General features: G+C 44.7%; 1 protein-coding gene across 2 annotated transcripts in view; it reads right to left on the reverse strand.

Annotated features, from left to right (window-relative positions):
* SFMBT2 (Scm like with four mbt domains 2) overlaps positions 1-12426 on the reverse strand; it is a 122907-nt gene that overhangs the window by 23582 nt on the left and 86899 nt on the right. For both annotated transcript variants that reach the window (XM_040595859.1, XM_040595860.1), the window contains 4 exons: positions 8613-8726; positions 7265-7307; positions 6612-6682; positions 5276-5415 (listed from right to left, as the gene is read on the reverse strand). In XM_040595859.1, the coding sequence (XP_040451793.1) occupies positions 5276-5415; positions 6612-6682; positions 7265-7307; positions 8613-8726 (368 nt within the window). The remainder of the gene's footprint in view (positions 1-5275; positions 5416-6611; positions 6683-7264; positions 7308-8612; positions 8727-12426) is intronic.

Raw genomic sequence — 12426 nt, forward strand, 5'->3', positions numbered from 1 at the left:
CAGAAGCCCATCACCATGTTAACAGTGTTAACTTCTAACATTATCGCTTCATATTACACACTATTAAACACTAGGGAGAAGCAAGAACACTGGCTCTTGTGGAAAAATTAACTCTGATTAAAGGAAAACCAGTGAAGAAACCGAGACCAGTTGCCAAGTTTCCAGTTGTCAACTTTCTCTGGAGATGGAAAGTTACTTCACTCGTATCAGACTGGTCAAATTTTGATCTGATTCGCTAAATTCCCTTTGGCTGGAGTGTGACAGTCTGATATTTAGGTAGTTCTTTTCAGTTTTTCAGCCTTCTCCATCAGGAATGGTTTGGGTACAGCCAGTGGTGCCCTGGAGCCGAGGTGTGGATCAGACACCACCAGCCTTTGCTGCTACGCACCTATGAGGTTTTATTTTGATACTGCTGAACTTCGGATTTTCAGAGGCAAGTAGGCTGGAGTCACATCACTGAGCACAATCACACAGCACCACCACTGTCAGGTGCACAAGGGCCCTTTTCTGTCCATGTTTAGATGTGTCTGATGCCACTGGGCAGTTCAGCACCTTTCTTCACATCATAGTTTTTGTGTATTCACACATTTCCCATCTCTCCACCCCTCTTTGTTAATGGTCCCGATCCTGCATGAAGCTTTCTCAGGAGATTATCACTGATGAGGTGCAGGTCAAAATACCATCACACCTCTTCTCCTGTTCAAGAGCCCAATGATCAGCATCCTTTTAAGGAGAAACTCAGTTCCCCTCCTCTATCTGAGATATGATGCCACATCTCCTACTTAACAGGAGAGACCTTAACTACCAAGCTAGCCTCTGTCGGGACAGTAAACAGTCATTGTATTTTACCTGGAACAATGACATGCCTGTGGGACAGAGAGAGAAGGGAAAAAAAAGAGTTCTTTGGGATTCTTTGATTAGATGAGCAAAGATTTAAAAGTGAGCTTTTGTCACAGTCAAGATTTAAGTGCTTAGATGCTTATCAATAGTCCATGACATTTCAAAAATACCAGTGTCCAGATTCTAAGTTGGAGGAACTACTACAGATGAGCTGAAGTCCACTGAGCAGTCTTGAGGAGGACGTTAGTGAACCCTCTTGCAGAAATGCAGTTTGTACCTTTCCAGACTATAGAGGTTTCTGCCATTGCAGCACCACATCTGATCACTAATAATAACCCTATCAGCCCAGCTCAATAATACATCTCAGGCTCAGTACAAGCAACTTAATTTTCTGAGCACTACGGCTTAATTATGCAAATTTTTCCTAAGAAGTCATGCTGTGCTCCAAAAAATTCAAGTTGCAGAGTGCGATAGCTTTCCTTCACAAATGCTGGCTGATTTCTCCTGTTTGCATCACTTGGGCAGTCAGTCACATTACCTATAAGTCCATTTTCTTTTTAAAAAGAGAAAGGGCAAAGTTCCTTAAAAATAGTAAAAGCAGTAAGAAATGAGGCTAATCTTTACAGCGTGTTTCCCTAAAAGTGGTGGGTTATATCTGAAGTCTTTAAAAGACACCTCATTTTGTTTTGCAGCGTTGCCATGGTAAGTTGTTGGCAGAGATGGAAGAACTGTTCAGAAGTATTTTTTAGATATTCTGACCCAACAACTAAATCTAAAGCTGACAATGTGTTTATTTTAATTTAACTTTAAGCTAGTATTTATTACATATTTTAGCTACTACACAGTCACTATTATTCAGCCAAGATGCAGTTGTTGGATGGCAATGGTTGATGCCTCCACTGTGTTCAGCTCCAAGTTTCAACTTCTTTTCCAAACAAGTATCTCAGGGATGAGACAAGTTTTGCAGCTGATATTAAACAGGCATGACCACCTCACTTGCCTCCTGGCCTGAAATAAACCACAATAAACCACTGGGCCCAGCAGAAACTTGTGCCGGCACCAGGAATAGTGAAGAGCTAGGCTTTAAAAATAAGTTTGGCACTAGAGAGCACAAGAGTTACTTGTCACTCACCTAAGGCTTTGCATGGATGCAAGGATACATGCACACACACATAGAATTAAAATTACTATTTTTGATCATACAACAAAGTAAGTTGCAATTGCTTTCATGGTTTTGCTGGGGAATCTTGCTCAAGGGCTGCCGTTCTGGGGCACCTTAGCAGTTTCCTCTGTGCAGAGCTCACAACCTCTGAACCCAACAGGAGGACAAAGCAATTGTGCAGAAAGCCGGGGGATGCGGTAAAAATGCAGAACTCAGCAGAAATGCCTGTTCTGTTGGAAAAGAGGTGCTGCACAAAAGCAAGGCTATCTGAGCTGGTTCTCTCCCGACATCCCAGGTGAGAACAGCCCACACTACTCAGACGGAAGAAGATGCTCCTACTCCACACTAGAGGGTATCTCCTAACCTTGTTTAACCCAGAAGCAACCAGTACTGATCCACAGCTACCTCACCATTAGCATGCAGGTGAGTAGCACCAGTTTGTTTGGAGCTGGATCCAGGATGATGCTTCACTGCATTAGTGATGGAGGAAAGGAAGGACTGATGCTGAGAAGCGTCATGAAGTACAGTTGTGCTGCATTTTTTGATACAACCCTCATGGTTGACTGTGGAGGAAGCTAGAGGATGGGGAGCTACCTCCTTCAGCACCCAGCCAGGAGCAAGGTCTCCTATCACCTGGTGCTAGTGGGGAGAGGACATCTGCTCTCTTCTTGCCTTAGGCAATCCAGGCTGGAAAATGGGGCAAGGTTTGGTTGTTCAGCTGTTTTTAGAGTAGGGTTTCCATTGGTGCCAAACACAGCAGCAGCTCTGTCACAGAGCCTGCTGCCCACTGTGAACTGGCTGGTGACTGGCACAGACTTTTAACTTGAGCGTCTCTGAAGGCTGTGACTTATGGCTGGAGACCCGGGTGATTTAAAAAGCTCTCACCAGACCACTACTGACTCCACTGTTCCTTTGTAGCTGTTGTTTTCAGTTGTCTTTCCCACCCTCCCCTGTGTGTTGCCAAAGTAAAGCCCATGTATAATTTATCTACTCCAGACAAGTTATGCTGATGCATAATTTACAATGGCCTGCAATTTTCCTATATAGTGAGAGAGAGATAATTACAATGCATTTGCATTCCTGCGGCCACATCATCAGTGGGTGTAAAGCAAGACTAAGGCATCAAGCTCAGCACTGTGACTGGGTCCAGAGAGACGAGGACCCTTGTGAGCTCTTCAGCTGTACAAAGCCTTGTGGCTGTGGTCTTGGGCTGGAGGAAGTTATCTCCTGCAGTCTTCTCACCACTCGGCTCTGCAGTCCTTCTGGGTGCTCTGACAGCTACTACAGATCTTCATCTTGATGCAGGGATGTCTTCTTTGCCACTTGTTGCATCCTCCACATACTGGGCACCCTTATCTTCCCCCCTGTCCATGGTTCTCTGAGCTGCTAACACCTCTCTCATCTATGCAGCAGCTGATAGGAACCAGGTGTACCTCCCCTACAGCAACACCCTGAGTGTCTTCCCTTTACCCTTTCCAAAATTTGGACTTGGTCACTGTGGTCAGAATGAGCTTGAATTTATCTGCAAAGTAACGCTGACCAATGCTGGGCCACTGCCATTGTCCTGCTCCTTAGGAAGTCATTCATGTCTCCAAAAGCAAGATGCCCATGCCTCACTGACACTGCTATTTACTCCTTCAGCAAGCAATTCTGTAAGGAGGCAGAGCAAAAGAGAATAGGCTTTCTGCAGGAAACTCAGGTTGGTTTCCACAGTTGGTAATTGGTCAAATTCTTGAGCAATTTGGAGAAGGTGGTATTAGTCTCTGCAGCAAAGCCCTAAGATACTAGGGGAGGACCTGACAGAAGCTTTGCACTGCTCATGTTTCCAAAATCCAAATTCCAGGAGGAGAGGAGGAAGAAACATTAGCATAAGTACCAACTCTGCAAGCCTCATGTTTCCCCCATGTTGCTTTTTCATTGCCTTTTTCCCAAGCAGCAGCAGATTGCTAACGCTCCACATCAGCAAGCCGCTATGGACTTGGTTTCAAACGTGGCAGCTGTCAACTTTTGCTCTGCAACCACTTTATGCTGCTTTGTGCTGAGGGTTATTTCTGACTAGCTTCCTTGAGACCCAAGTGTCCCACCTGCACGGGCAGCTGGGTTACTGGGCTCTCTTCATGGCGCAGCTTTTAACCATGTGAGACCACCAGCAGTGCTGTTGTGTATAAAGCAGTGCACATAGGTGATGAGGAAGCCAATGGGGATACAAGAGTCACTCTACAGTACAGTACAGAGTTTTTTTCAAAACTGGTGGGCGATTTGGGAGGAACCTCATCTTTTAGGTGTTTCTGTTAAGAGCTGTGATTCATCTCATTTCAGACAACTGCAAACATCCTGAGCTGGGCACTGATGACCTTGTCAATACATCTGATAAATGAACACCTAGAAGTTCCCATGCTTTTCCAGCAAGGGCAGAGGGAGCTCAGACATGCCCCTGCAACCACGTCGAGGGGGATTCATATAGTACAGACCTGAAAGCTGGAAGATCTGGATTTCTAGAAGGCCCAAGTCAAACAATGGTGTCCAAGGCACCATAGGCACCATGCTTATCTAACAGTACCATCTTGCTGTCCTCTGCCACTTGCAGTCACCTTGCCTTTCATATGTATATAGGCCAAAATCTTTGTGGAAAGTACTTGTGCATTTTTTCAGACAAGCTAGCTTTTCTCCGAGGTCAACAGCAAGCGCTCAAAACTCTGGATTTGGCCCAATGCAAGCACTGATGGGATCAGGATGAAGTGAATAGATGGTGGTGCTCTGTCATCCCTGCTGTGTGGGATTAACCCATTCACATTCATCAAGAGCTAGGCACACCACAGCTTTCACTCAGCACATCGCACACACCCCTGCTTGGCTTTCTGTCCTATTCTCTTTAGATCTCAATGGCTTGGGCCCCATTGGACCATGATCACATAAAGGTGTCACCCACACTGAATCTGCTGGCCCAACAGCATCGTGGGTGCTGAGAAACAGGTTGATGGCAACACCCACAAAGGCCCTCACTGGGGATCGCTCTGGTCGGAACATGAATTCTCTTGCACACAGTTAGACAAAACTTGCTCCCAACCAACAGAACTCCCCATGTCTCAAAAACATCACCTCTCCCATCGAAAACCACACAAATATACCTACCCCCTCTTCCCATCTTGCATTTCTGATTTATGAAAACTACTACAGAGCTCCAGGACAATTTTAGGTGCATTCTTTTCAAATTCTGGGCCTAGCAACACATGATGTCCCCTGAAATGCCCCCAAAAGATAGCTGAGCCATACCTCTTTGAGGACCAGCACGCACTTGCCAGGTCCGACAGACTGAGGTAGCTCTGCTATTCTGCCTTTGTTTAAATATGGACCTGAGAAGCAGCGGTGGTTGATGTAGAGCTGGGGGCAGCAGTATCTCCCATTGATGGTGCCTGCAAGGAGAAAGTAGTATTGATGTGTGTGCAGCACTTCTGTATAATAAATCAAGGGCCCTTCTTCTTCCTCCTAGATGTGGGAAGAAGGGGAGAAGAGTAAAGGAGGCCCAAAACCCTGACATAGAAGGTAGAGAAGTCTCTGCTGCTCAAATCCATCCCACACAGGAAAAGCAAGTGCTTTTAACAGCAACTGATTTGGCTGCACACCCTACTGAAAGAAGAATCGCAAAAGGATTTCACTCATAACGTGACCCAAGGCTCTTTTGTAACTCACATTGCAAATGGATGTGAGTGACTCGGTTGCAGCTTTCCAGAAAATTAATATATTAGCTGCCTCTCACAGATACGGAATCAGCTCAGGGAGAGCATTCAAGTGGAGAGGTCTACAAACACCTCCTCAGCTACCGTCCTACCCAGTAAGCATGGCGGTGCCATTCCCCTGACCCAACACGGGTCTACAGAGCAACTTTCTTTGTCTGGGTTAATTACTCTGGGCTCCTTTACAGGCCATGGAGAGAAGTGGGTACTTCTAGATGCAGCTCATATGCCATCCAAGTGGTTATCCACTTTTTGGTTATCATACCCAAGAAGAGCCTATTTCTCCCCATTTGATTGTAAAAGGGCCCTGGAATGTTGGCTTGGATGCCAATGTGTGTCCTGCCATCTGCTGAAATAAAGTGAGTTAAATGCTGCCCCTCCTGCTGGGTCTACACAATTAACTAGATGAATACTGCACTCAGAGTCTCCTGCCATTGCTAAAGGGGAGAAAAATTTGCCTTTAGCAGAAGTAGCAGCCATGCCCACACAGTCCTGATGCTAACACCGGGACCCATTCAGTCCTGGTGTAAGCAACTTCATTGATGCCAATTAAAAAGTCGCATCCATCTCTACCAGGGCTTCATTAGCCTGGCCCCAACATCATTAGCTGAAATGGACAAGCTGGACAAGCTGCAGGGGAACTCGGATAACCCCAGCAAGACACAGTGTTCACACATGTAGGCTCACACCCTCACATGCTGTACATCAGAGACTCCTCGCACTGTTGGTGGGTCCACACTGCCTCACACCCCATGGGGGATGAGGTTCCATCTCCCCACCCATACAACACGCTTGCTCCCTTTTGGTGGTCATCCCCCTCCACACAGGCAATGGGTCCTTGAAATAAGGATGCTTCTAGTGCCCAGCAGCCTTACCTGTTGTGTCTGGCTGAGGAACGGGGCAGAGGTCATGAGGTATTTTCTCAACAGGCACTGTGGAAGGTAACCTGTTAAAACAGCAATTCAGTGTTATTTCATAGTGTCAGGCAGGACAAAGGGGCAGAACCAGCTTTCAGGCTGGACCCAGAGACACACCAGCACCTGCCTGGACTGAGGAATGGAGGAGATACCTCAAATGCAACCCCACTTCCATATGGTTTACCACAGCCTAGGGCCAGCATATTGCAGAAGAAGGAGCCAGCTCCACCCCTCCTCCAAAAATATACTCTGGTCTGTGAGCTTTAGCCCCTCAGGCTGCACATATTCACACTTAAATCCCTTAAATTCTTGTTTCTAGAAACTGCAAGGGGTAGACAGGGAAATGCCGTCCTGGCACATGTCCGTCTTTCATAAGCATCCCCTACTGACCATCAAACACTGGCCATGCAGTTTCCAACCAGTGAAAAAATTCTATTACGAAGACTCTCTAATATGCTCACAAATATTTTAGATTTAAAAGAATCCTCTTGTTGACTGTGCTGCAGTATCTGGGCAGGAGTTTGCAAAGTCATTTAGCTGCTGTGTATTATCTCCCCTGGAAGACCTGATGCATCCCTGTAAAAACATCACCTTAAGTAACAAAAACTTACTGCTTTTCGGGTTGTACAACTGCAATTCTTCTCTTCCTTCGCACTGCAAAAATGAAGCAAGGAAGAAAAAAATAGTTTTGTACCCTTCTATCCTATAAAGTATACCCATAATGCATAAAAAGCTGTATAAATGCACTGACTATAAAATGACTTGTAACACAATGAAATGGTACTTAATTACTATCGCCATTTTTTCTTGGTATTTTTTAAGTAAGTCACTACATCATTAAAACCTACTTTAAAGATGTAATAATACATTTAATCTTTCCTCTGGAATGCTAATACTGTGTTTTATGGGATCAGTACAAAAAAAAATTAAAATAAAAACACAAATATTTTTCCATACAGAAACACATATGGATAAGATTACATTTTACAAGCATGATTACCTTCAGCATAATTTATCCCTAGCTATAAATTGCAATAAGGCTGCATAATGTTGCCATAGCAGTATTCTCTCAAATTAGGCCCCGGCTGCCTGATTTTTAACTTAAGCATATTTAACTCTTCAAAAGGGTTGACACATTTTAAAATTTGCCTTTCAGATGTTAATTAATATAAACAGTGAGGCTAATTTTTCATCTGGTGGCTTAAGATTGGGGTTGGATAGCTTCTGCGAGGAACAGGAGAACAACACCAAGCCACTGAGCACTCATGAACTGCCTTCAAATGCAAATGGAAAGGGAAGAAATTCATCTTAATACACACTGGAGGCAGGACAAAACACTATGGGCTTACTTGTGCTGGGAGAGATTTAAATTAAACACTAGGGAAATCTCTGGGCTGATAGGGGCAGTGAAATAATGGGATAGATACCCTGGGAAGGGGCAGAAATGCCACCAGAGAAGGCCAGCAAACACTTCTCAATTTAGATGGAGCAGATCCCAGTTTGGAGGGGGAGCACCTAGATGGCCTCTTTATGTCAATTCCACCCTGTATTTTATGGGTTTTTTTTCCAATTTGAGGTCGTGTCCCCCTAATTCACTCAGCTGCCCAAATGAACCTGCTTCAGCGCAACGAAACCTGGTTTCACTCTGGCAACGCCATCACAAACCCAGAACTCTGCAATCCCAAACCACCTACCACCCCTTCCCAGCACCAACAACTTCATTTTTAGAGGGGCTGATCACACAGACAAATACAAATTGCATAAAACCAGTGCTGCAGCGTCTGGTCACTAATGAGATTGATTACTATTTATTACAGTACATTTACAGCCTAGTTAACTACTAGGCTGCTAGTTTAGTTAGGTTGGTAGTTTCAAGAATAGGATTAGAAACGTAAGACAAACTCTCTGGTATATCTGCTGAAGTAATATCTATGCTGCTGGGGGTTTCCATGTACTTACAAACAGCTTTGTGTGGTGGAGTTAGGTTATAAGCATTCGCTTCACACCAGCCCACGGGGAAAATGTCCATAGACTCTACATCAACTATGTACTCTGGGGAGGGCATCTGTAAACCTATAAACACAAATTTATAACGTAATTTAGACACGGGAATACCAAGCTCAGAGCCATTCAAGCATTCATCATGAACCAAGGGAAGCAAATGATGGAACACGTGAAAATAAATCTGCTTCCCTGCATCAAAATCAGGCATCATTTCATCTTCAGTTTTGCACAGACAGCAATGATAAGGCTGCTGCATTCACAGTGCAACGTGATTCCAGAGAAAATCCCCATTAAGAGCACTCTACGGGTGCGCAGTGAAGAAGGCAAAAGCCAGTAAGGTTAAACACGCACGACTTTCCCCAGCAAGATGGCCTGACTGACCTCTAGCTTTGTTGTAGAGTTGCACAAGCCAGTTAGCAGCAACTTGCTGGGTGCTTGCTCTTTAATGGTAAGAGAGTGTATATGGGCTTTAACAGGATGGTAGCTGACGTGACAAGCCTTCATGCCCCGATGTCCCCCAAAGCTTTTTTGTGTCGTTCTGCCCTCGAGTCACTGATTTTAAGGGTGGGAGATGGCCACTTTTCTGTCTAGATGTGCCATGGATTCTCCTAGGGCTCTTCACTGCACATGAAACATGAGCTGATCACCCAGCAAGGGAGAGGCAGTACAAAAACCCCAAGTGGGACAGATGCACTGATACCTCTGGCACAATACTGACTCCAAAGCCCACTGAGAATCTCTGCTTAAAGCAAATCTCTTGCAGTTTGGTTATTATGCCTCCTTTACAAGACATTATCCTGTCTTGGTTTATGTGGGTCACACTCAAAGCCCACTGCAGCAAATGGAAATATTCCCACTGGCTTTCAGTTCTTTTGAAAACAACTCTGGGTCCTGAGTCAAGACACCATTTAATTACTCCAATTCAAGTCCATCTGTGCCAGTACAGCCTGGCCAGCAGCTTCACTCCCTCCTGCCATTTCCATCCTAGAACCCGTATCTCCAGCACCAGCATGAGATGATCTTCTAATAAAAGAGACCAAAGCATCAGCAGCTTCCCCTGCAGCATCCTTGCCTTTGCATCTGTTACAGCATCTTTGCCTCCTGCTTACGGCAGCAGTGTTTGACTGTGCACAGCTAGATGACTACAGGGAACTTCCCACTAATGAATGTTCATCAAGGGCTTGCAGTGTAATTGAAACAGTAATTGAACTTTGTGATGGGAAAGGCATTGAGGCTGAGACACAGCATTTGGATCAATCTTGTCTCTAGTAATAAACCTGCTGCACTTCGAGAGTGCGTGGCTGTATGAAAACCCAAAGGAAGCAGGAAAATAGGTGCTGGCACTCACACTGCTGGATGAAATCATTAAAAAAATGAAGTCATGATGTCTGTGTAGATGCACGGATGTCTTTGTGGTATTTCTCTGAGCCCTGCATCATGCTCACGCATTATACATTGAAGATGCAGTCTCTATTTCACTGGGATATGGGGAAGGGAAGAGGAAGGGATGAAGGCTCGTGATACAGGACACAATCTGCTCATACAAGCAGTGGAGCCTCAATGCAAGATCTCAGCAGCTGGCATTCCCCGCAAAACCATTTCCTTCCATGAGAAAATATCAAGAGGTCACTGCTCAGTTTGAACCTGATGAAAGCTGATCAGTGGGCAAAACGTTTTCACCTAACACCACAAATCCATCCAAGGAACTAATGTGAGAACTGCTGAAATAAGTGGGAAGAAATGCAGGGAGAGAGCAAGCCATGGATCAAGACCTAAACAGAGCAAGAGAACAACACAGTCCCCACTGAAATCTCACCAGACCTGGAAAAATCCACTATTTTCATCACTGTAACTTAACTGCTCTACAGTGTCGTTCTGACCAAATAAGCAGACTGAATGTACTTTCCCACTTGCAAACAACTACAGATGTGACACGAACATTCTGGTTTTGGAGTTTACAGATGCAGCCACCCTGACAAGCAAGGAAACACCACAATGTCTGTTCTCCTGCAACTCCTACTCCTCTTATAAGACACGGTCATAGCTACTCTGTCCTCCCGGGCACTGTTTCTGCCCCCTGGCAACTGATAACCCTGCCTTCCACTTCCAGCATCTCACTGCTTCATTTGGCCTCACTCATGTAAGTGGGAAACAGCTTGTTTGAGACTCATTAGTTTCATTTGCTGCATTTTATGCTACCATCTTCTTAGACTAAGAAATGTCCATGAGACCTGAGAGGTTAAATGGAAAAGAAAAGAACAGGGAGATTGGAAACAAGGTGAGGAAAATCTCCACCTCCTGCTGTGAATCTTGTCGGATGGGCAGAATAGAGCAGCAACTCTAGAAAACTCTCCGAGGGAAAATTACGGAAAATCTCCCTGGAGAAGTGATTAACAAAAGGGTTTTCCTCATATTCCTAGGCTGTGCAGAGAGTGTACATTATTACTTGTATAAATTCACACCAGAAAGCTTCAGCTTTAAAATCTAAAATGAACCAGTAAAAATTAACAATGCAGATGATGAGTAATAAAGTAGCAGAAAGTGATGGGATGCGCACAGCATCGGATCAGACCTATGCTTCTTTTCCACCACGGGGGAACTATACTGCTGCTCATTTAATGCTCGCCCTGAAGTTTACAGAGTTTTGCTACTGTACAAAGCGTGATTTATTAAGCAATGTTCCCTCATGTCTAACTTGACGCTGCTTAACTACTGTGTCCTGTTTTATGGCTGCAGTTTAGGCTGTCAAACAGTGAAACTGGGAGGGCAACAATGAAAGCTTCAGATGTGCCTGTGATAAATGGTGGGACCCGAGGTCTTCAGCAGTGGGCTCCCATGGTAGTTGGGGAGTCTTGCTGCTACCAGAATATAAATAATCAGTTAGAAACAATAGTGTATAAATGGAGTCAAAAAAACATGCCACAGTTCAAGCCACATTTATTTTACAACTCTGCAAGCAGGGTTTGGGTTTTTTTTTTAATGCCTAGTTTTAGCACAACACTGTGAATACTGTAGTCATGTACTTCAACAGCAGCAAAGATTTCTTTTTATTTTTGCAGTCCTTTGCATCTTTTCCTTTTACTACAGAACATTCTATTCCTGGCATCAAGATATAAACCAAGCGTAAAGGCAGCTATATATCAGAACTCAAAAGACAAGGAGATGCACATAGGTTGTAAAAAGCATCCTTTAAGAAACTGAAAGAGTAAAAGGGATGGAGAAAGAGACGAGGGAGGGGAGCAAGGTGGGAGTGTGTGGCCCTCTCCCTGCTTCTATCCAGGATCCTGGAGGACTAGTTAATTTAAGACCCAAAAAACAATGCTTCCTATTCACTATAATGGACAAAAGTTTAGTGAACACTGAGTCCTTCTGAAAGTACTACAGCTTGGGGAGGGCAGGGGAAGATGGATTCCCAAACCCTATAAAATCTGCCTATAAAAGTGAAGGCACCTGGCCATTTAAGAAGGGGAGCTGCCAAAACGGGTCAGATTCCTTGACCAGATGGGTGTGAAGTCAACAACAGTTAGTGAGAACTGAATTTTCAAACAAGCGTTGATTCCAGCTCTTTAACATGTACCCCACGCCCAGACCAGGCTGCAGATGAGCTTTTGCTGCCTCAGAGTCAGAGGGCAATCAGTTATCTTAGATGAAAAAAAAATCAAAACCAGCTATTCCACACAGCTCTACCAAATGCAAAATCATACCTGGTCTGTATGCTGGAGATAATCACAGAGGAGACAAAGTGCCTGTGGTGACAGCCATACATCAG

This window comes from Falco naumanni, chromosome 5 (genome assembly GCF_017639655.2).
Source record: "Falco naumanni isolate bFalNau1 chromosome 5, bFalNau1.pat, whole genome shotgun sequence".
Classification (NCBI taxonomy): domain Eukaryota; kingdom Metazoa; phylum Chordata; class Aves; order Falconiformes; family Falconidae; genus Falco; species Falco naumanni.